Source organism: Alosa pseudoharengus, unplaced genomic scaffold (assembly GCF_046254945.1).
Source record: "Alosa pseudoharengus isolate Yale_2024_CS ecotype anadromous, Long Island Sound unplaced genomic scaffold, YU_APseudo_1.1 YU_APseudo_1.1_scf_24, whole genome shotgun sequence".
Classification (NCBI taxonomy): Eukaryota; Metazoa; Chordata; class Actinopteri; order Clupeiformes; family Clupeidae; genus Alosa; species Alosa pseudoharengus.
In genome coordinates this window covers 20727937-20748657 of record NW_027468689.1, presented here as the reverse complement: position 1 = coordinate 20748657, position 20721 = coordinate 20727937, and the positions used below count along the sequence as shown (strand labels likewise).

Sequence of the window (20721 nt, the reverse complement as noted above, 5' to 3'; positions counted from 1 at the left end):
TAAAATTGGAAGTGAACTTCATTGTTTCAGGCACATCTTTAGTAGTGGTGCAGTGTCTGGATGTTGAATATAACCCAGACTCCAATGGGACAGAGTGGAGCAGCAGGCCTAGTAATTAGGAATTATAATTTAAAAGTGTGCTGAACCATTTTTTTTTTCATTCTTAAACAATAACCCCCTTAATCTGAGCCCATCGGGTTGTTTCTGGAAAGCAGTGATGTTCTTTTTTCTTTTTGTGCCCTGTCAGATCCTTAATCCATCTATGAGGAGTGATGATAAATACGTACTACATTATTAATTGCCAATGTCGCCCATGTTTGAGTGCTAATTCCCTGACTGGATGTGGCATTCGAGGGCTGTAATTGGCAGGGAGCTGGAGAGGAATATTAAACTTCGGCTCTGGGGCTGGAGTCACCTTCTGTTAGGGGAGATGCTGGAGATTGGGGCCGGGGGGGGGGGGGGGGGGGGGGGGGTTGGGGGCACGACGTGGAGGTGGAGGTGGGTGGGTGGGGGTGCAGCGAGCCACAACACAGGAGGAAATTAACACATAAATGAGCACTGACCCCCCCATGGCACCTAAATTAAATTAGATGTTTGGTCTTTTGCTCAAGCCGGCACTGGTTGATCGGTAATAATAAGGAGGACGGTGGCAGTGGCCGCAGCAGGTGAAAAAAAAGAGAGAAGATATTTCTACCTCTCTTGGATTTTGTTTTCTTTCTCTTCCCAGGAGCCTTGCCTGCACAAACCTATCACAACTTTAATTCCATCTGTGAGATGTCTCAGCTTGGCTGCGACAATGACAGGCAGCATATATTTCAAGTGCGTTTAAATGACTTGACGCTTACAGAAATGCATGTTAGACTGGCTATGGCATGACAGGTGGTTATGATTTGCTTGCGCTTGATGTAGGAAAAGGTGCAAAAGGATTCATAGGCCGTCATGAGAGCTAGTCCATTGGATGACATCTACACTTAATTTACGAGGGCGGGGAAAATAAATAAATCTACATCAGCAATACAGGGACATATCAAATAAATTACGCTTAGGTCCACATTGGACTGTGACTGCAGCAAGACTGTGAATTATTGATGATAGCCGAGGGGGAGAAAAAGAGCCATTAAGCTCTGGTGACAGTAATGAAAGCTTCTGCTGTGACACAGTGAAAAACAATACCGTTGCTCCCATAGAGCCCCTCATTGGAATCTAAGTGTGCAACTTTAATGTCATCTGGAAAAGAGACCCTTATGACACGTGGAAATGAAACGCTTAGCCGTGTAGGCAGAGTGCAGCAAAGCCTCAGTATCGATCTGCCACCGCTCCAACAGTAAATAAATAAATAAATAAATAAATAAATAAATGCCATAGCCAGGGAAGGTTACATCTGTGAGACCCCAGAGGATGTGACAGCTCTCAACTAATCTGTTTGATGTATTGGACCCTGTGGGTTAACTGTGGGGGAAATCAACTAGATATTTCTCAGATCCACTGCACAGACCCACATATTTTAAAGCATGTTTTGGTGCACCAGATCTGTGCAAAATAGGTTTTTGTTCTGCGTTAAATATGGCTTTGAAAGCCAACACAAAGGACTGTCTCATCATCAGCTTTGTTAGGGAATAATAGAAAAAAAGAACGGTTGACAACATCTCAATCATTGAGCTGTGGGTAAGCATATTGTGACAACATCAAATTAAACTGTCAACTCAACTTCATCGTCAGTCAGAGAGTCCAGATCTCAGAAATTAACAGAAAGGTCAGATGACAGCTCTGGCAGTTATCAGTACATTTAGGAATAAAAAATAAACAACCGCTCAGAGTGCTGTCTTAAAACTTGAACAGTATCCTGAGAAGGCAAGTTAAAAATAGCGGAATCTGAGATATGTCCATGAGAGGATGAATGATGTGAAAATGATCGAGCCCTTCAAAAGTTCAGCATCTAAGAGAGAGAGAGGGGGACAGAAGGGAGGAAAGAGAGACACAGAAAGAGGGAAGGGAGAGAGAGAGAGAGAGAGAGAGAGAGAAAGAGAGAGATGGCTTTGACATAGCCCAATCAATGTAAGATGTGAAGCATGGCGAGTAAATCGGCTGGCAGCAATCTGCATGCTTTATTCTCAGCCCAATCCTTACCTGATGAAAAGTGATGTGCGTATGTGTGTGTGTGTGTGTGTGTGTGTGTGTGTGTGTGTGGGAGGGGGGGATTGGGGGGGTTTAGTCTGAATTGGAGGATGTCTAAAAAAGGCTGGTCTTATGCCCTGAGTCTCTATACCTCCTTCTCCTTTGCTCTCTCTCTCTCTCTCTCTGTCATTCTCTCACAGTAGGCACCCAAACAGTGGGCAATTTCTCTCCCTCTCTGTCTATTCCACACTCTAACTTCACTTCACTCTGTATCTTCCTCCCCAACTTCCTATGTCTCTCTCCATCTGTTCCCGACTGTTTTTAAAGAGTTTGCCGTGTGGCCAAGATGCCCTGCGTGCGCCCCAACGGAGTAGCTGAAACCTCTTAGCATTACCATTCGCATTAGTTTTAAACCTTTCTTTGGCTATGGCGGCCGTTTCCACAAACTTCCCCACTGCACTCCACCTCTCATAAATAAGTCACCGATACACCCCAGGGCACACAGGCATTCTACGTCTTCCTCTTTCCCTCTCTTTATTTCTTCCACTCTTCCTATATCACCCTCTCTCCCTCTTTTCCAGTCTCCCTCTCTCCCACTGCCTTCCTCTCTCCTCCTCTCTTTCTCTTTTCCCCTCTTCTTCTATCACCCCCTTTCTCCCCCTCTTTCTCTCTTCCACTCTCCCCCTCTCTTTCCCTCTCCCCCTCTCTTTCTCTCTCCCTCTCTCGCTCGGTCGTTGGGTGTGCTATATCCCATCCATTCCTCATGAGCTGCGCGAGCGTGTGACTTTTCCTGCAGCGGGGACTCACCTGATGAACAATTCATTGATTGTATGATGAATGAGCAGAGGCATCCGCGCAAAAGAGCTTAGGACTGAAACCAGTGCTACGTCTTCATTCAAAAATCGATGCGGACGGTTTTTCACCGGCGTTCATCTATTATCCAACCGCATTCTTCCCCTTACATAAAGTAGTGCTTTGTAAAAAAAGCCGCAGAGTCGATACTCTGAATCATAAATGCATGTGTGAGCCTAAATGAATTCTCTTTATAACCACTCACTTGGTGGGCCCTGAACACATCAATATCAATTCCATCGCCACCAGCCCTCCGCACTGCCACCGAAAGATGACGGCAAGAGTGAGAGGATAAAAGTTATTACATTTACTAAGGATGCATTCACACTTCAGGCAATGCAGGGGATTTGTCAAAATGGAGAACTCAAAATGGCCCCCAATATCCAACATCATTTAAATTCTGCGAGTTCTATTTGTCTTACTTTGACGTTATTGTTTACTGTTATTTTATTATTCTATTTCAGTTCATTTGCTACTCAACTATGACTATTGTCCTTGGAACACAATGGAAATATCTTTAGGGATTTCTATTGCATTGTTTGAGGGATAGCCATCATATTCACTGGAAATCCTGACAACATCACCTGACTACAACAGGTTGATTACTCATAGGGCTCAGTGGATGAGAGGTGCTTTCTAGAATGGTCATCAGCTTGACCAGCATCCGCCTCTCTGCAATCACCCCCAATAAGTCCAGCTGACATCCCCCTCCAATGACAGAGCTGGCTTTCCTACCAAGCTTAATCAGTTTATTAGCATCCTTTTCCACACTACACCTCCAGAGCTTTACAGCATAACATTTGACACTAGAAATCACTGACTGATGAAACATCTGTAGCATCTAATTGCAGATGTTCTTAAACGCCGTAGGAAATAAAGCCAACTCTCTGACCTTTCTTGTATGAAAGTTACAAGTGAGAAATGCTTTGAGCAACAATTCCCAGATCTCCATTTGGAAGTAGAACATATGCAGTGACACACACGCACACACATGCATAAACACACTCACACTTACCCACCCACGTAAACATGCTCACACACAGATAGATGGACTGAAACACACACACACACACACACACACACACACACACACACACACACACGCACACACACACACACACACACACACACACACACACACACACACACACACACACACACACATCTACACATACACATCTACACACACACCTACACCTACACACACACACACACACACACACACACACACACACACAGAAATAGAAAAAGGAGGTCAAATCCTGGTGTGTTGAATATTCCAGCAGGGCTACTGGCGGAGGAGGGAGTGGCGTTCTGAGAGGCTGGCTGGTCGGACTGAGGCGAGATGAAATAGTGAGGTCAGCGACAGGACAGGCGACCCCGCGGTCATCGCTTCCCTCCGCCTGAATGTCACCATTAGACGTGGTGATTGAAGCAGAAATGCCAAGGTTGCACCTCCACTCACCTCCCCCTCCCCTCCCCTCCCCTCCTCTCCTCCTCTCCTCCTTGCTGTCATCTCTCACCCGAGGGAGGGGAGGCAGGCGAGCGATCAAGCGAACAACGGAGAGGGGTGACTTGTGCGCACTTACTACAAATCACGACGCGCAGACATAATAAGGGCCTTTATGGGCATATTAAAGTCAGTCAGCATTAATGAGGGCATCGCTCGTAAAGCGTTCTGTTGATGTCTGCATAACGTTATCACACCAAATTAGCCATTTCAGTAGAAGTGTAGTGAAGACAGGAGAAAAAGCGGACAGAAAAAAAAGAAGAAAAAAGAGGCTGCAGTGTTAATGCTCAAAGAGTGCAAATAACGCAATTAGACAGGAGTCCCCTAAAGAGCAGAGCAACTGCAGTTGGGTGAGTGGTTTTATTGGAACGTCTCCCCCACTCATCACTCTCTCTGTCCCTCTTTCCCTCTCTTGCTCCCTCTTTCTTTCTATATCCCTCTATTCCTCTTTCTCTCTCACTCTCTGTCCCTCCTTCCCTCTCTTGCTCCCTCTCTTTCTATATCCCTCTATCTCTCTCTCTCACTCTGTCTATGTCCCTTCTTCCCTTTCTTGCTCCCTCTCTCTATCCCTCTCACTCTCTCTTTCCACCTCTCTCTCTCTCTATCCATCTCTATTCAAAGAAAACACTCTTTTTCCCCCAAAGTGTCCCGGCAATTTGAAGGTAACAACTGCACTAATTTGCAAATGAGGAAGGTTATCTGCATACAGAGGCTTAATGAAAAGAAATGAGGAGAGAGGGAACATGAAAGCACTGCTCATTTCACTCTGCGTGTTTAGCTCTGCCTCCGCAGCAGTCAGGATAAAAACAAGATCAGGTAATGTGGGAGGTGAGGGTTGTGTGTGTGTGTGTGTGTGTGTGTGTGTGTGTGTGTGTGTGTGTGTGTGTGTGTACACTCACCACAATTGGCCTCGTCCGAGCCATCGGCGCAGTCAGGGTCTTCGTCACACACCCACAGCTTGGAGATGCAATGCATTGTGGTCTTACACTGGAACTCGTTTGGGGAGCACGTGCTCTCAGCTGCGGTGGAAAGCAAACAAAGGAATAAGAAAGAAAGAAAGAAAGAAAGAAAGAAAGAAAGAAAGAAAGAAAGAAAGAAAAAAACAAAAGCCGGTTTCACACGAGAAAAGGCCAACAGAAGAGAAATGGGAAAGAAGAATCCATGTATCTCCCCAGCCTACTCCACCCACTCCTAATACACAACAGTGATGCAACAGTTAGAAACTACAGACGGTGACAGCAAAACCTCCAACCTACGCAAAAGTAACACATGAGAAATAGAGACAGAGAGAGACTTGGAGGGAGAGAGAGAGAGAGAGAGATAAAAAGAGAGGGAGAAAGAGAAAGAGAGACAGAAAGAGAGAAAGAGAGAGAGCAAAATATAAAAAAAATTCTTCGAAAGATGCTGCCGTCTTTCCCTGGCATCCCTCAGCCCACTCCATCTGACGGCACAGTGTAATCCAGACCCACAGCGGAGACCCACCCATTGAAGCCTAACCACCACCACCGCCACCCCCTCCACTCTACCCACCACCATCTCCAAAGCCTGCCCTCCCAACACGATTAGCCCCGGCTAAGCCCCCCCTCTGTCGGCCTAATCTCTCGCCCCAGGCCGGGCTCAGTTCCCTGGGTCTCTGGAGCTCTGTCGGGGCCCTGCGCACCCACTTCCAGCCCCGCCAGGGCCCCATGCTGGGCCACTTAGCGCCCGCTTCCTGCTCCGCCCTGGCTGCGATCGGAGCTCCCCGACATCAGGGGGAAAGCCAGGCTCAGAAAGGAGAGGTGCTCGGGGGGGGGGTGGTGGAGGAGTAACAGAGGGAGGAGGTGGTGGTGGTGATGGTGGTGGGGGCGGAGGGGATGGGAACGTCTCTCTAACATCTCTCTCTCTCTCTCCCTTACATGTTTTAACTGGAGCTCTCTCTCCTTTACGTATTTTAACTGGAGCTCGACTTCAACAGGTAGTGTGCTCAGCGGGGGATTTTGCCTGTGTGAAGTGCTGGGTTTAACCCCTCCGCCTCGGCTGTCTGTTCTGTTCTGGTGTGTTGCGGGGAGCGGCTCGGGAGGCTTTCTGGCAAGGCTGGCTGGCTGTGGCTACAGACTGCCGAGTGTCTTAGAGCTGTCAGCCTGATTTATGGAAATGAGACGGGGGCTCATCACAGATGCTTAGGAGAACTCGTGCGCACACCTACTCCTCACACACACCCCTCTCTCTCTCTCTCTCTCTCTCTTACACACACACACACACACCTCTCTCTCTCACACACACACACACACACACACACATCTCGCTTTCCCCCGCAGCCACTCTAGCTCTCTCTGATCCAGGGAGCAAAAGAGTGAGAGAATAAAAGAGGAGAGAAGAGAGGAGAGGAGAGGAGAGGAGAAGAGAGGAGAGAAGAGAAGAGAGGAGAATTCAGCTCGGCACACTCCATCTTCATCTGTCACTGAACATTGCATTCCACGAGCCCGATACCAGCTTGCAGCTGTCACTTGAATGCATGGTCACGCATCAGATGAGGGCCAGATCAGAGCCGTATCCGCGCCTGATGCCTTCCTGTCATGCCACCTGTACGGATCCCGAAGCCTGTGGAGGTGCTTCCCACAAACGCAGTGTACTTCTAAAGCATTGGGATCGACCCTGACGGCCTCTTTGGCCTGATAACCCCACAAACATACCCCACACGGTCCACGTGATGTCCATCCCTATCATCCAGAGCAGGGGTCTTCACCCCAAACCTATCCCACAATGCAACAGGACCACATGCGGTCTGTCTGTCTATCCAGCAGAGCAGGGCTCATTATAATCACCACTCTCTTTTTCTTCTTCTGTCTCCTTCCTAAAATGAAGTGAACTGCCTCTAGCCAACAGTAAGATAAAAAAAAAAAAAAGGGCTACCGTCTTCCAATTAGATGCCATCCCTCCGTTGGCAGAGTAAAAAAAACGGAGTGGTACCACTCAGCGCGGAGCAGGACATTGTAACCTGAGGGCTTTTTCTTCCCTCTGGATCTCTGCAGTCTACCTAGCTCAGCTGGAGCGCACTTTGTAGTCCGGCGTCGTCCGCAGCCCCTTTTGAATACTTCATCACAGGCAGTTCCAATATGTACAGAGAAATGTGACCCCTATCCCTCTCTCTCGCTCTCAACTTATCTCTCTCTCTCTCTCCTGCTCTCTATCTCTCTCTCTCTCACACACACACACACACATACACACACACACACACACACACACACACACACACACACACACACACACACACACACACACACACACACACACACACACACTCTACCTCATGCATAAAAACCCAGTGCATTACAATACTAAGTGGCACTGAGGTCGTGTGCAGTCTTACGGCAGTCGGTCTCGTCCTCGCCGTCTCCGCAGTCGTCCTGTCCGTTACAGCGCAGGTTCAGAGGGATGCACTTCTGCTTTTTGGTGCACTTGAACTGGCCCGACAGGCAGATGTAGGTATCTGTCAAAAAACACACCGTGCATGCACCGCATATCAATCCCCAGCAAACATCACATAGAGTGCAGTCAACGGCACAGGAGCACCGGGTGGACAACTCAGGCTTCAGGCGCGTATGCCATGTACTGTATTCATTTTGACTGTGCACTTAACACAGGCGATTTAACCCATTAGGTGTTAGGTGCCATACTGAAGAGCTGTGCAATTTAGGACCAGCTGTTTTAACGAATGGTTGGAAGTTGGAACAAATAAGTGGTTGGTCTTTAAAGCGCTCCGCACATCGGTGTCGACATTTTTAACTGACAAGTATTCAATAAACAATGAATTTTATTGAGCCGTGCCGACAAAAATAGAGCTGAATCATAATCGACACAGTGGCCGCGGCGGCACGGCTCGTGTGCGGGGCTGTATTGAAAACAATGGAATCTAGAAATGGACTTTCTGAAGCCGGTTTGTCCACCTCTGCCGCAAGTGGGAGGCAAGACTCCTCACCGCAGTTGGCTTCGTCCGAGTTGTCCCCGCAGTCGTTCTCTCCGTCGCAGATGAAGGGAGGAAGAGCGCAGAGACCCGTCCCGCACTGAAAACGACCCGGCTGGCACTTAAACTCGGCTGCCAACGCAACAAAAAAACACAAAAACAACACAGCACACACATGGACAAAATGATAAAACACACACAGTTCAGCTCAGCTTAGTTTAGAAATATAAGAATAAATACAAACATGAGACACATATGTGGAAATGATGAATGAACATGATGACATTTAAAGTTCTTTCTGTCTTTGAGAGTGAACATGGAGTGAAGCCAGTGCGGTAATCAAGCTGTATAGGGAGAAAAGGACCTAGAGGCGCTGGATTCAGCTCCTTTACTGAAGCCATTACAAGTCATCAGTATCACTGCAGCTGGTGGAAGGAAAGAAAGAAAGTAATAAAGAAAGAAAGAAAGAAAGAAAGAAAGAAAGAATGATAGATAAAGTGTACAGATGTCACTATACTGTACCCTGCAAATGACAAGCAAGCAAGCAAGGAAGGAAGGACGAAAGAAAAAAAGAAAGAAAATAAAGAAAGAAAGAAATAAAGGAAGGAAGGAAATGCTTGTGGAAAATTATATGGTGCACACTAAAGGTTACTATTGCTATAATATTGACGTAATTTGATGTAATTGACAATTAATTCTGATGACACGGAATGGACATGTCAACTGCTCCCCTATTGAGAGGAGCTCACAGTGGCTGTAGCCAGGCTGCCATGATTGATGGCTCTGCGGGGTCTCCCATTGTGTGTGTGTGAAGGTTTTACAACCCACTGGTATGATGACAGGTCTCTGGCGATAATCATGAAGTGACAAAAGGCAAAATGACAACAAAAGTGGCTTTAAAGGGGACAAGGGTACAGACTACTGTTGATGGTGGTGATCATGAAAATGCAGGAAACACAGTTTCCATCTCTTGGAAAATGAAGCCTTGAAACTGAAATATTCCAACAGTGAACTGAGTGGTGACTGTCTGGGGGTCTGTAATTAGAATCAGATGAAGCTACTCACCCATGGGGTTGAATGGGTAATAATGTGTGTGTGTGTGTGTGTGTGTGTGTGTGTGTGTGTGTGTGTGTGTGTGTGTGTGTGTCCGTGTGTGTATGTGTCTTTGAGTATGTGAGTGTGTGTGACTCACTGAATTGAGTGGGTGTGCATGAGTATCTCAGTGAGTATGTGTATATGTGTGTCTGTGTGTGTGTGTGTGTGTATGCGTGTTTGAGTATGTGAGTGTGTGTGATTGATTGAGTGTGTGTGCATACGTGTCAGTGAATTTGTGTATCTGTTTGCGTGTGTGTGTGTGTGTGTGTGTGTGTGATTGTGTATACGCTAGCCACTCACGGCAGTCTGCAGGCTCGTCAGAACCATCACCGCAGTCATCCACTGTGTCACATTTCCACCAGAAAGGAATACACTCATCTGTACCACAACGGAACTGGGGAAGATCAACATACGCACACAGACACAGACACAGACACACACACACACACACACACACACACACACACACACACACCACAACACACACACATACACAGACACACACACACATTAAACACACACCACAAAATATATATTACATGCACAATACACTAAGACACTTCATGACTACTATTAGTTATTTCATAAACATTATAGTTATTTCCAAAATCATCATTTTATATGTGTGCAAGCGAGAGTCCCTGACTGGTAGTGCAGTTGGTGTGTGTGTGTGTGTGTGTGTGTGTGTGTGTGTGTGTGTGTGTGTGTGGTGTGTGTGTGGTGTGTGTGGTGTGTGTGTGTGTGTGTGTGTGCATGCAGGTGAGAGTCCCTGACTGGCAGTGCAGTTGGTATGTGTGCTTGTGTGTGTGTATGTGTGTGTGTGTGTGCAGGTGAGAGTACCTGACTGGCGGTGCAGTTGGACAGACAGGTCTTGTTGTCGGCAGCCAGGTAGAAGTGGGTGGGGCACGCACACCTGTAGTTCCCCCCTGGCGCCAGCAGGCACAGGTGGCTGCACCCTCCGTTTGCCACCTGGCACTGGTGCTTTGGCACTGCCAACCAGAGAGAGAAACAAAGAGGGAGAGAGACAAAACGAGAGAGAGAGAGAGAGAAAGAGAGAGAGAACAGGTGAATGAAAGACAACACCGAGAAAGCACATCAAGGGTAGGCACCTGAAGGGTCTGTGAAATTCAGAATCATAACTCCTCTCCAGGCGCCGCGGCCATCAATTAGCTTTTAATTAGCATGCAAATCTAAAGAGGGCACGCCGACAACTCAAGGACAGGAAAACAGGTACGGAACTCTGGCAAGCATACACACACACACACACACACACACATACACACGCGTGCGCGCACACACACACACACATACACACTAACACGCACATACGCACACACACACACACACACACACACACACACACACACACACACACACACAAACAGTCTCTTTCTCTCTCTGTGTCTTTAACAGAACGACACACCCTTAACAAACACACATGCACATACACACAGACTCAGACACACAGAGACACAGACTCACACACTATCTCTCTCTTATTTGCTCGCGCTGTCTCACACAAAAGCCCATTCAAACAAACACACGCACACACACACACACACACACACACACACACACACACACACACACACACACACACACACACACACACACACACACACACACACACACACACACACACACGTGTGCGGTGGGGTTCTGCTCACCCTCGGGCTGGCGGTAGGGGTGGTACACCTTGATGTCTCTGATTGGCTGCCAAGAGCTGAGCAGCTCGGCCCTGTGCTCTCCGGAGGTCTTGTGCGCGCGGCTCAGGGACTTGGACTTCTCCTCCGTCCAGTAGACGTAGTCCTCAAACAGGGCCAGGCTCAGCACCCCGTGGATGTCTTGATTAGGGACTGTCAGGTCAAGACAGGCAATGAGATTAATCAGCGGAGCTGGACTCGAGCCAAGCAGGTCACTGGATCTCTCTGATTCACGAGACTGGGGCTTATGCTAGTGCGCCCACGGTCATGTATGCCAGCGTAAGCTAGCAGGGTAAGCTGTGCCAGCAGACCATATGACACTGGCAGTGAAACACAGTGTGGAGGAGACAGAACGGGGGTGGATGCTAGTGTTTGTGCTAAACAAACTGTGACAAGGGGGGAAACAGAGAGACAGAGAGAGAGAGAGAGAGAGAGAGAGAGAGAGAGATAGACAAAGAGAGAGGAAATGAGAGAGGGGAGAAAGAACAAATTATGGAGAGAGAGAGAGAGAGGTAAAGAGGGAGATAGACAAAGAGAGCGAAAGAGAGAGAGAAAGAGAGAGAGAGAGAGAGAGACCAGGAAAGAGGGGGAGAGAGTTGGTGGTTACTGTAAAAGTTAGATCAGAGTGTTTAAGGTTAACTTTTTTTTTGTTGGGGGGGGGGGGGGGGGGTAGTTCATAAGCCTCAGTTTGCAGGGCTAACATTTACTTACCCATCATCATGGCTGGTAAATAATGTCAGATAATGACTAAAGCTCTTTGATAGTTCAACAGTCTGATAGACACTTCAATTAACTCTTCCCCATTGCAGGGCATCAGAGAGACAGTACAGAGAGTTAGAGGGCCTCCTTAGCCTGGGACACCGGAGGGAGATGAAGGGGCTAGCTAATGTTTTAATACACACACTTGGTACAAAACTTAATATTGACTTTTGCCAGCAAAGACTCATGCAACTCCACATGCAAACAGAGGGCTCATATTGGTAGAAAGCTCTTTAGAAAATCAAGCAGGTCCCTTGTTTTTGTCACATGAAAGTTGACAGTGAGCCAACTTTAATTACAAAATAAAATAATAATAAAAAAAAGTGATGTGTTCTAATTCCACTCATACAAAAACAAGCAGCAGCAGCAAAAACAACAACAACAAAAATACAAATCCATCCTCCTCATTATTATGCAGCATTGTGAATAAAGGTTGAGATAAAAAGTGAATACCTTTTTGTCTTCTTGTGCCATCAGTGTTGGCAAACATGATGCGACTGTCGTCGGCCCAGTAGAGTCTTTTGTTGACGTAGTCGATGGCCAGGGCTGTGGGGTTGTACATCTCAGCATTGATGATTACATCGGGTTGGCTACCGTCTAGCCCAACACGACCAATGTATGGAGCTTCACAACAGTCAATCCAGAAAGCTTGCCTGTAAAGATATGCATGTGAGAGTTACTTCCCAAACAGGAAATAAACTGAATTAAAACTGAATTAAAGATGAAAGAAAAAACATGAGATATGAGAGAACGTGTTCAGTGATACATGACTGGATCTTTAATGCTGGCTGCTGGCCATCTTCCAAGATTCATGAATGCATTTGAATAATGCCTGGCCATAACAGTGAAAAACTCAAAAACAAAAACTTAACAATGTCTGAAAAGAGACAGACTACTTGTACCCTGTGTCATACTTTGTTATACATATGTTATATGTTATAGCAGATTACATACCATCATAAGCTGTGATCAGCAATCAGTGAGTGTAACTGAGTCATGTCACATGATTAATTGTTATGACAGATTTACTATATGGCATTATATTAACATGCAACATGGCTTGTAATGTAATATAAAAATCTAATTCTTCGCCATGGCGGACTAGCATGCAGTAGCCTGAAAAGTTGTAGGTTCAATATCCGGCTTCCACCGATGTGTCCTTGAGGAAGGCACTTAACCCCGAGTTGCTCTGGGGAGAATGGCCTTGTAATATAACTGACATAAGTCGCTTTGGATAAAAGCATCTGCTAAATGAACAAATATAATGTAAATGTAAATGTATAGCAACTTTTACATGGGCATTCTTTCTGAGAGCAGCAGACACTGCTTCCATGGTACTCACGCAGTCTGGAGGTCCAGGGCCAGGCTGACGGGGTTTCGGACCCCAGCACTGAGCAGGGTGGTGGGGTACAGGCCGTTAGCCTTCGACACCTCCAGGGACTTCTTCTCCGCGTCACACCAGTACAGGTTTTTTCCAACCCAGTCCACGGCCAGAGCACTAGGCACTGAGCTCCTGTGGACTATCTAGGCAGGGAGAGATACAGAGGGACACATGCAGCACTGAAAGGCTTTCAAGAGACAAGAGGCTATCAAGATATCAGTTGTTTGTGAGCTAGGCCTATATTTTCTGCCTGTGGCAAAACTCTCTATCAGCCATCTTTAGCCTATGCAAAGCAACCACCATTTAAAAAATGCACACAACAAACTTCAATAGGAAGATGGACTTAATTTCACTGTTGGGTCTCTAATATTTAGTGAAAGATAAATGTCACATTAATAATTCCAAGATAGAGATGATTGTCATCTACATCCACAATCCCTGCTGACATCAAAAGAAAAGAAAAGAAAAGAAAAGCAAAGAAAATTAAAAGGGTTTATGTTTCAAGTGCTCAAAATGGTAAACATTCCAAGCTGTCTTACAACTGTTCCATCAGTAATTCACTTCATACAAGCAAGACCTGAAGACAATATAGGAAAGAAAATAACAACAAAAACATTTGGTGTGCCCTGTGGTGTTCAAAAACTGGCTAGCTTTGCAAAAAAAACCTGAATAAATAAATAAAATACAACAAAGTAAAAAGACAAAAAATTCCCTGCTGTGTGATGAGCAGATTTTTAATCACTTTGAGCCTTTCAAGCTGACTTTAAAAGAAGCCCCAGACATGTGCTGTGCAAAGTAATGGGCGACATGGAGCTCTCTGTGAAGAAGATGCACAACCTCGCCAATTTAGAGCATACTTGTGGCAATTAATGAGGGATATGTTTCCACAGTTGTGGGTAAAAAAAGCTGTCTGAGCACTTCTCACTGAGAAGGATAGGGTCAACAACAAAACTCAGGAATGCTGAACTACACCCTTACACCCAACATTGTTTAAATCAAATCAATGTAGTTACCTTAAAATGATGAGTTCATTATTTACTCTGACCTATAATTCAGTTGTTAAGTCTGACGTCACGGGCCCAACAATTTTTTTGTCTTAGCTTAGCCTGACGTAGCCATACTCAATTCTAGTCAGAATATGAGTCTGATACTGCTCCACTGGGACGTAATTATGGGGCGTGTTTCAACCGATACAGGGGGGGAATGCCTCTGCACTCAATTGGACAGACCTACTGTAACCAATCAGAGCAACGAAATAGCTTACCGTGAGATGTAGGAAGAACACACAAACCAAATGCCTTAACACTGTTTTCTAGTCTTTTGTAACAGTGCAGTCAATATCTCCTACAACACTCATTAGCGAAATCTAAGAGATACGTAGTAGCCTAGGGTAGGCTATTAGGAAAAAACTGATAGCCTATATCCCCTCCGTTTTTAAAAATAATTCCATTGAACACTGATATGCTTCAAACATGTTATAAACAGCTGGGAAAGGCTGTCGCAAATCCCTTGAACAGGTGGTCAATCAGAGATTTCAAACGATCAAAAGAACAACATGTCACAACCACATCTCAACTTTTCAGAAATAATCGTTTTCAGTGATAAAACCTCATTGAAATAATATGCATTTTCCTTAGAAGCCATCTGTCTCCTTCTAGCCACAGCGTTTTTGTTGCAAACGTAATCAACCTAAGCGTGCTCAGATGACGTGATAGACGAGGCGCTGTTGCTCACCTGTCCATCATTGTAAAGCCCGATTTGATTAGTCCGTCAGCTCTGGGGCGAGCATAGTTGCTCCACAACGGAGCAATGCCAGACCGAACTTCCCGACCTCAAATGTTGTGGGCGGGGCTAAGTTCGGCTGACACCCAGGCTAGCCTTCACTTGCTATTTTGTTTTGAATGTTATATTTTGCCTTTATATGTTCTAGTTTAATTATAATAAATGATTGATTGTTTTCAAATTTTTCTACTGTTGCTGTGTTTTGCCCTTGCTTTATTTAGTTTTGTCATAGTTCCCTGACCCTAGGGGACATAACAAACGAACATCTACAGTAAAAGCAGGCTCAAAGCAGCTTGTGTAACATGGTTAATAATGCTTCCACTTGCCATTGCATCAGAAATATATATATGTGTATTGGGAAATTGTGTTCTGTCACTTTAAGTGACCAAGCTGGTTCTTATAATGGGAATGACACACTTTTTGCTCTTCCCAGTTTATCTTGCCTACACAAGAGCTGCAGCATTGCCGATCATTATTCCAGACAGTTGAATGATTGCATTGTTGTGTCTATTACCAGAATAAATATACTTGACTGGGAATCCTCATGTATGGTGCTTACAGTAACTACACAACGCAAGATCACACCTGTTACACTGGTGCCGTGACCCGGATGGGAGTGAAGATTTAGGGAGGTGAGTGTAACGGAGGCGAACTGAGCTAGCGTGCTAGTTGTCCGTGTAAATCCTCACACCCTTAACCTTAAGAACGCTTCTAACCGCTTAGTTGGAAGCCTTGGCTTTTGGCTCGGTGGTTAGAGCGTTCTACTCCCATGCCGGTGTGTGAAGAGGTGTGCGGGTTCGAGGGCCGTGATTGGCGGACGAATTACGACCTCGGTTACACTTGAACATTCAGTAAGATGAAGTGTCTGAGCACAGAAGGACATCGGTGAGAAACTCAAGATATGGATTCCAACCTGAGTTACCTTGGACTCACCTAGAACATGCACATTCTGTCTGAAATAAAAGCATTCCACATATCTCTCTATATTCACAGCATACATTCCAAAATGTTAGTTGGTGATGTTTTCAAGTAGTTTCATGAAAACATCTTCTCTCCCTTTCTACTTTTATTCACTTCCTTTAACAAGCAATGTTGTTTCTGGAGTTAAAAAACCTAGGTGTTTTATAATGTGTATAAGAGCTAGATGTCATCATTTAGCTAGATGTCATCATTTATTATTATTGATGTGCATTTGTTTGCCATTCTATTGCCAGATGATTGCATATAAAACACCTGAACGTATCTAGAGCAAAAATGCAAAAAAATAGTGAGACAATATAATTTGACCTCGTTATATTTTTATAGAATCACTCGTTATATTTATCTAGACAAGAGCAACTTACAATTGCACCTCTAGGACTTGTGGTATCCCAAATCTATTCTGAACCCAACTGCAAAGTATTAACTATACATCCTTCAGGCCAACATACAAAAAAACTGCCATTTCACACAGAGTGGCGAGGCCTCTCAACCCCTGCTTTGTCACTTCAACTGTTTGCACAGAGGCTCCTGTGTGTGTGCGTGCGCGTGTGTGTGTTGTGTGATTGTATGTGTGTGTTTGTGTGTGTGTGTGTGTGTGTGTGTGTGTGTGTGTGTGTGTGTGTGTGTGTGTGTGTGTGTATATGTATGTGTATGCATGTGTTTGTGTGTGTGTGGGTGTCTTCTGTGCGAATTGGCTGCCGTCTCTGTCCGGTGTAAATCAGAGAGGAGTCGTGTACTCACTCGGGCCTAATGAGCCATTATCCCCTCGGCTGAAACATAATGAGCTGAGAACTACCCAGCAGGTGCCAGGCTGGCATTGCTTGGCACAGCCTTCACGCCACCGCTGCCTGAGCCTGCAGGAAAGGGCACAGCTCACAGGGCCCGCTTGAGTTCTTATTTAAAGTGTGGGAATAGTACCACAGAGAAGCCGGTAGAAAGTTCCGCAAGGGCCCGCTTCTCCACACTCAGCCATGGCGGCTAAGAATGGAGTGTCTGTCAGGATCCTGCCTGGACTAGTGACTTTGTGCCACCCCGGTGGCCATTTTGTATATTGTTCATGTGTCATGTGCTCTGTGTTTACCTGTCTGGTCATGTGTCTTTGTCTCCACCCATTCCCTTATATGGTCTGCACTTCCTGTCTCGTTAGTTTCCCTCCGTTTCTTCTCACACCTGTTCCCTGTTATTTTTTTTTCTAGTCCACTGTCTTTCTGTTAATTGGTCTGTGTATTTTTTACCCCCCTGTTCCTCTGTTTTTTGTCGGTTCGTCTCTCTGTTTGTCCAGTGAGTTTGTGAGTTTAACAATAAAGTGTGTTTGTCTATAATTCTGCCTGAAAGAGTTTTGTGCTTGGGTCCTCCCTGACAGTTTCACACAAAGCTAATGGTGCGTTAGAAAAATACCATTAGTCCAGGCGACAAGGGTTGCTTGACAAATAAAAAAAATATTGTTGTTAACAGATTTCACAGTGCAGTAGGCATTCATAGTGCCGTGCCAGCGAGAAATTGACTCATAGAATGTCACCTAATGTCTATAACTACAGAATGTTGAACTCCAGTAGAACTTTGACTTGATCTAGAGTATGCCACATTAATACTTGTCACCTGGACTATAAATTGATAGGCTATCTGAGCATCAGTGCCCAAGCTCAGTCAACCAATGCTTGTGTCTGATGTCTGACTGTGTTCGCAGGCAACTGCTACTTTACAAGGGGCTTTGTAGAACTTTGAGTTGATCCAATCAGAGTATGCCATAACGTCTGTGCCAATTATTATTATTATTTTTTTTGCCGTATGCAGATGTATTAAGTGTCTTTTACGTCAGTCAACAGATGTTTGTGTTTGATTGAGTATTCTGTGTTTGTGGAGCTCAATTGTGTAGGCCTATCTGAAAATAAACTATTCCTGTAAAATGGTAGAGCAAGCTAACAAACATCATAACCATGAGCTCAATACCCTGATACCAACATGCTGATAAAATGTATTGCATTTCTCTACTGGGCTATGTGAAGGTACTTGCCTTTTCAGGGTATACAGCATCTATAGAGTATTTCTGCAGGAATGACAAGTTGAGAAGTTCAAGTTCAAGTTCAAGGACATTTTGAGCCTATGTGCACCAATCTGTTCAACCATGCTAGTCAACTGCTACTTTACAATACCACTTCAAGACAAGGACTTTTCACTTGGCTGGACAAGGGGCCAAGAGGTGCCAGCTATGCACAAACAATCAGGTGTGCTGCCAAATGTCTTTATTGTACCTTGAGGTCACTGCCATTCAACCGCATCCTATTTATCCTCCGACCGCTTGGCCGACTTGAATCAATCCAATAGATGAATTCCTTTTTATAGTCGAAGTCGATGGAGATAATGCTGTTGAGGCCCTGGAAGAAGAAGAAGAAGAAGAGAGCAGTAAAGAGCTTTTTCTTCAGTGCTTGTCTGATAATGTGATGGATCTTTTTCAGCATGTTTATTTTGTACTGAAGGCTAAATGCTTTTGCTGAACAATGGCTGCGAAAAAAAGGAGACCTGGCTAGCTGTGAATAACATCACAAATTCAAATGAAACTGAAAGACATGGAATGTAATTCAAAAGGAAATGTAGACATCAGCAAGGTCAGGTCTTTCATCAGTTGCATTGGGCATGAGCATGTGCTTGGGCATAGTGAAAAGTAAAGATTAGAACAAAAAAACTAAAAACATGTAACAATTGTGAATGTCGAGTGAGATGTGATGCATCTCCCAAAAGAGTTACATTTGGGAAATAACAACATAGTAACAACATAGTAATAACATATTAATAATAACGACCACAGTAATAACATTACTATACTATAACATTAATAACGACCACAGTTATAACAACAGGTTTGGGAAATAACATCACTTTTCCCAGCTACTGGGCACCCCTTGACTCTCCTAGACAGACCTGTAGGACCTGAGCTTGTGAGTAGCACTGACGTGCTGTAGGCTGTAGGTCTAATCTCTACAACTGCAATGGCAAAACGATGTGTTTTCAGCTCTGCAACATGCTCGATGCCTGACATTTACAGCTTCAGAGTTCAGATGTTTTCACCTTGTTTGGAAATGTCTAGCATTTTTTTAGATGGCCTTGAAACAAGGTCGACTACTTGATATTTTAAAAACGTAGCCACACACATCAGCACTGAGGTTTTTAACTGGCAAACCCTGGATGAACTATGGATTTTATGGAGCAGTGCCGACAACTGAGTCGCAATTTCCACGGTGGCAGCGGAAAAATGTGATGCTGGTGCGTGGGGCGTGATGTCGGAAGCAGAGTGTGCCATACTGAGTGTTAGCCCCGGTATACGTAACCCTTTACAGTGAACTAACTACAAGACAGTCCTCCTGGAGCAACTCAGAGGCAAGTGCCGTGCTCAGGGTAGTAGCTCCTGGGGTTGAACTTAATTAGGTAGTTACCCCACATGCAGTTGTTGATTACTTTAGGCAGGCCCTTACTAAAGAAAAGGCCTGGTGTGATTTTTGAATAGTGAATGGACAAAGGTAGCTCCTTAAATATAAGACTTTGGGTCCTTCCTGAGGCCAAAATGTGTAAGGTCTGACCACTTGGCTATGTGCTTTATGTACAATGCTGGGAGAAATACACAAATACAATACATATGCACAACAACACATAAAGCAATAATAATTAAATTAAACAGACACATGTGTGCATGAACACACACACACACACACACACACACACACACACACACACACACACACACACAGAGGAAGTAAATCAACCCAACCTGCATGTGTTTTTGTTTTTCTGGGAGCCTTTAACTAGCTAGCTGAGTCTATTTTTAGCACCTTAGCAGTGACATTAGGCCTTCCTCGACCATGGACCACAGAGAAGTAGTGCTTTAGTCCCACGGGGGTTTGCTCTTCTAGTTTCTGAATGTTAAGCTGCACCTGATAGTCATACCATAGCAGGGTTTACTTTAGCCTCTTATATCTGACAGATGTGTTTTCATATTATTTTTTATGCCACCCTGTTTTTCACATTATTAATCCTTCAGATGGCCATTTGCACATTGCCAGGTAGGTGCTAGTTTGTAATAGAAAAGGTGTCTCTGCACCTCGGTTGGAGATTTGCTGATGCCTGATTTCTGACACTCACCTTGCAGAGAGGAGTGTGGGCCTTACCTGTTTTAAGAGGGTGTAATTGGACCCGTCAACGCTGATCTTCCGAATCTCGTGGTGGTCAGCGAGAATGAGAAAAGGCTCTTCAGCTGAGAATATGGAGAGAGAGAGAGAGAGAGAGAGAGAGAGAGAGAGAGAGGGGGAGAGAGAGAGAGAGAGAGAGAAAGAGAGGGGGAGAGATAGAGAAAGAGAGTGAGAGAAAGAGAGAACAAACAGAAAGGAGATAATGATGAGGCAAGAAATAGGAAATGAAAGACAAACAAAAAAAGAAAAGAGAGAGAAAAAGAAATATAAAGTGTGAGAGAGGTAGAGAGAGGTGGAAATACAGAAATAAAACAAGAGAATGAGAAATAAACCAACAGGTGCTGCAGTGCCTCCTAATTACTAGAATGGACCGTAACAACTGACTAGTCATGCATGGCATGTGATATTTCTGGTGCTGA

General features: G+C 45.1%; 1 protein-coding gene across 1 annotated transcript in view; it reads right to left on the bottom strand.

The window, feature by feature from the left end:
• LOC143142500 (low-density lipoprotein receptor-related protein 1B-like) overlaps positions 1 to 20721 on the bottom strand; it is a 252224-nt gene that overhangs the window by 62043 nt on the left and 169460 nt on the right. Inside the window, exons 57-66 of the mRNA XM_076303422.1 lie at positions 20282 to 20367; positions 18374 to 18496; positions 13320 to 13501; positions 12431 to 12630; positions 11183 to 11371; positions 10356 to 10504; positions 9816 to 9909; positions 8436 to 8552; positions 7827 to 7946; positions 5377 to 5496 (exon numbers count right to left, since the gene is read on the bottom strand). Of these exons, the coding sequence (XP_076159537.1) occupies positions 5377 to 5496; positions 7827 to 7946; positions 8436 to 8552; positions 9816 to 9909; positions 10356 to 10504; positions 11183 to 11371; positions 12431 to 12630; positions 13320 to 13501; positions 18374 to 18496; positions 20282 to 20367 (1380 nt within the window). The remainder of the gene's footprint in view (positions 1 to 5376; positions 5497 to 7826; positions 7947 to 8435; positions 8553 to 9815; positions 9910 to 10355; positions 10505 to 11182; positions 11372 to 12430; positions 12631 to 13319; positions 13502 to 18373; positions 18497 to 20281; positions 20368 to 20721) is intronic.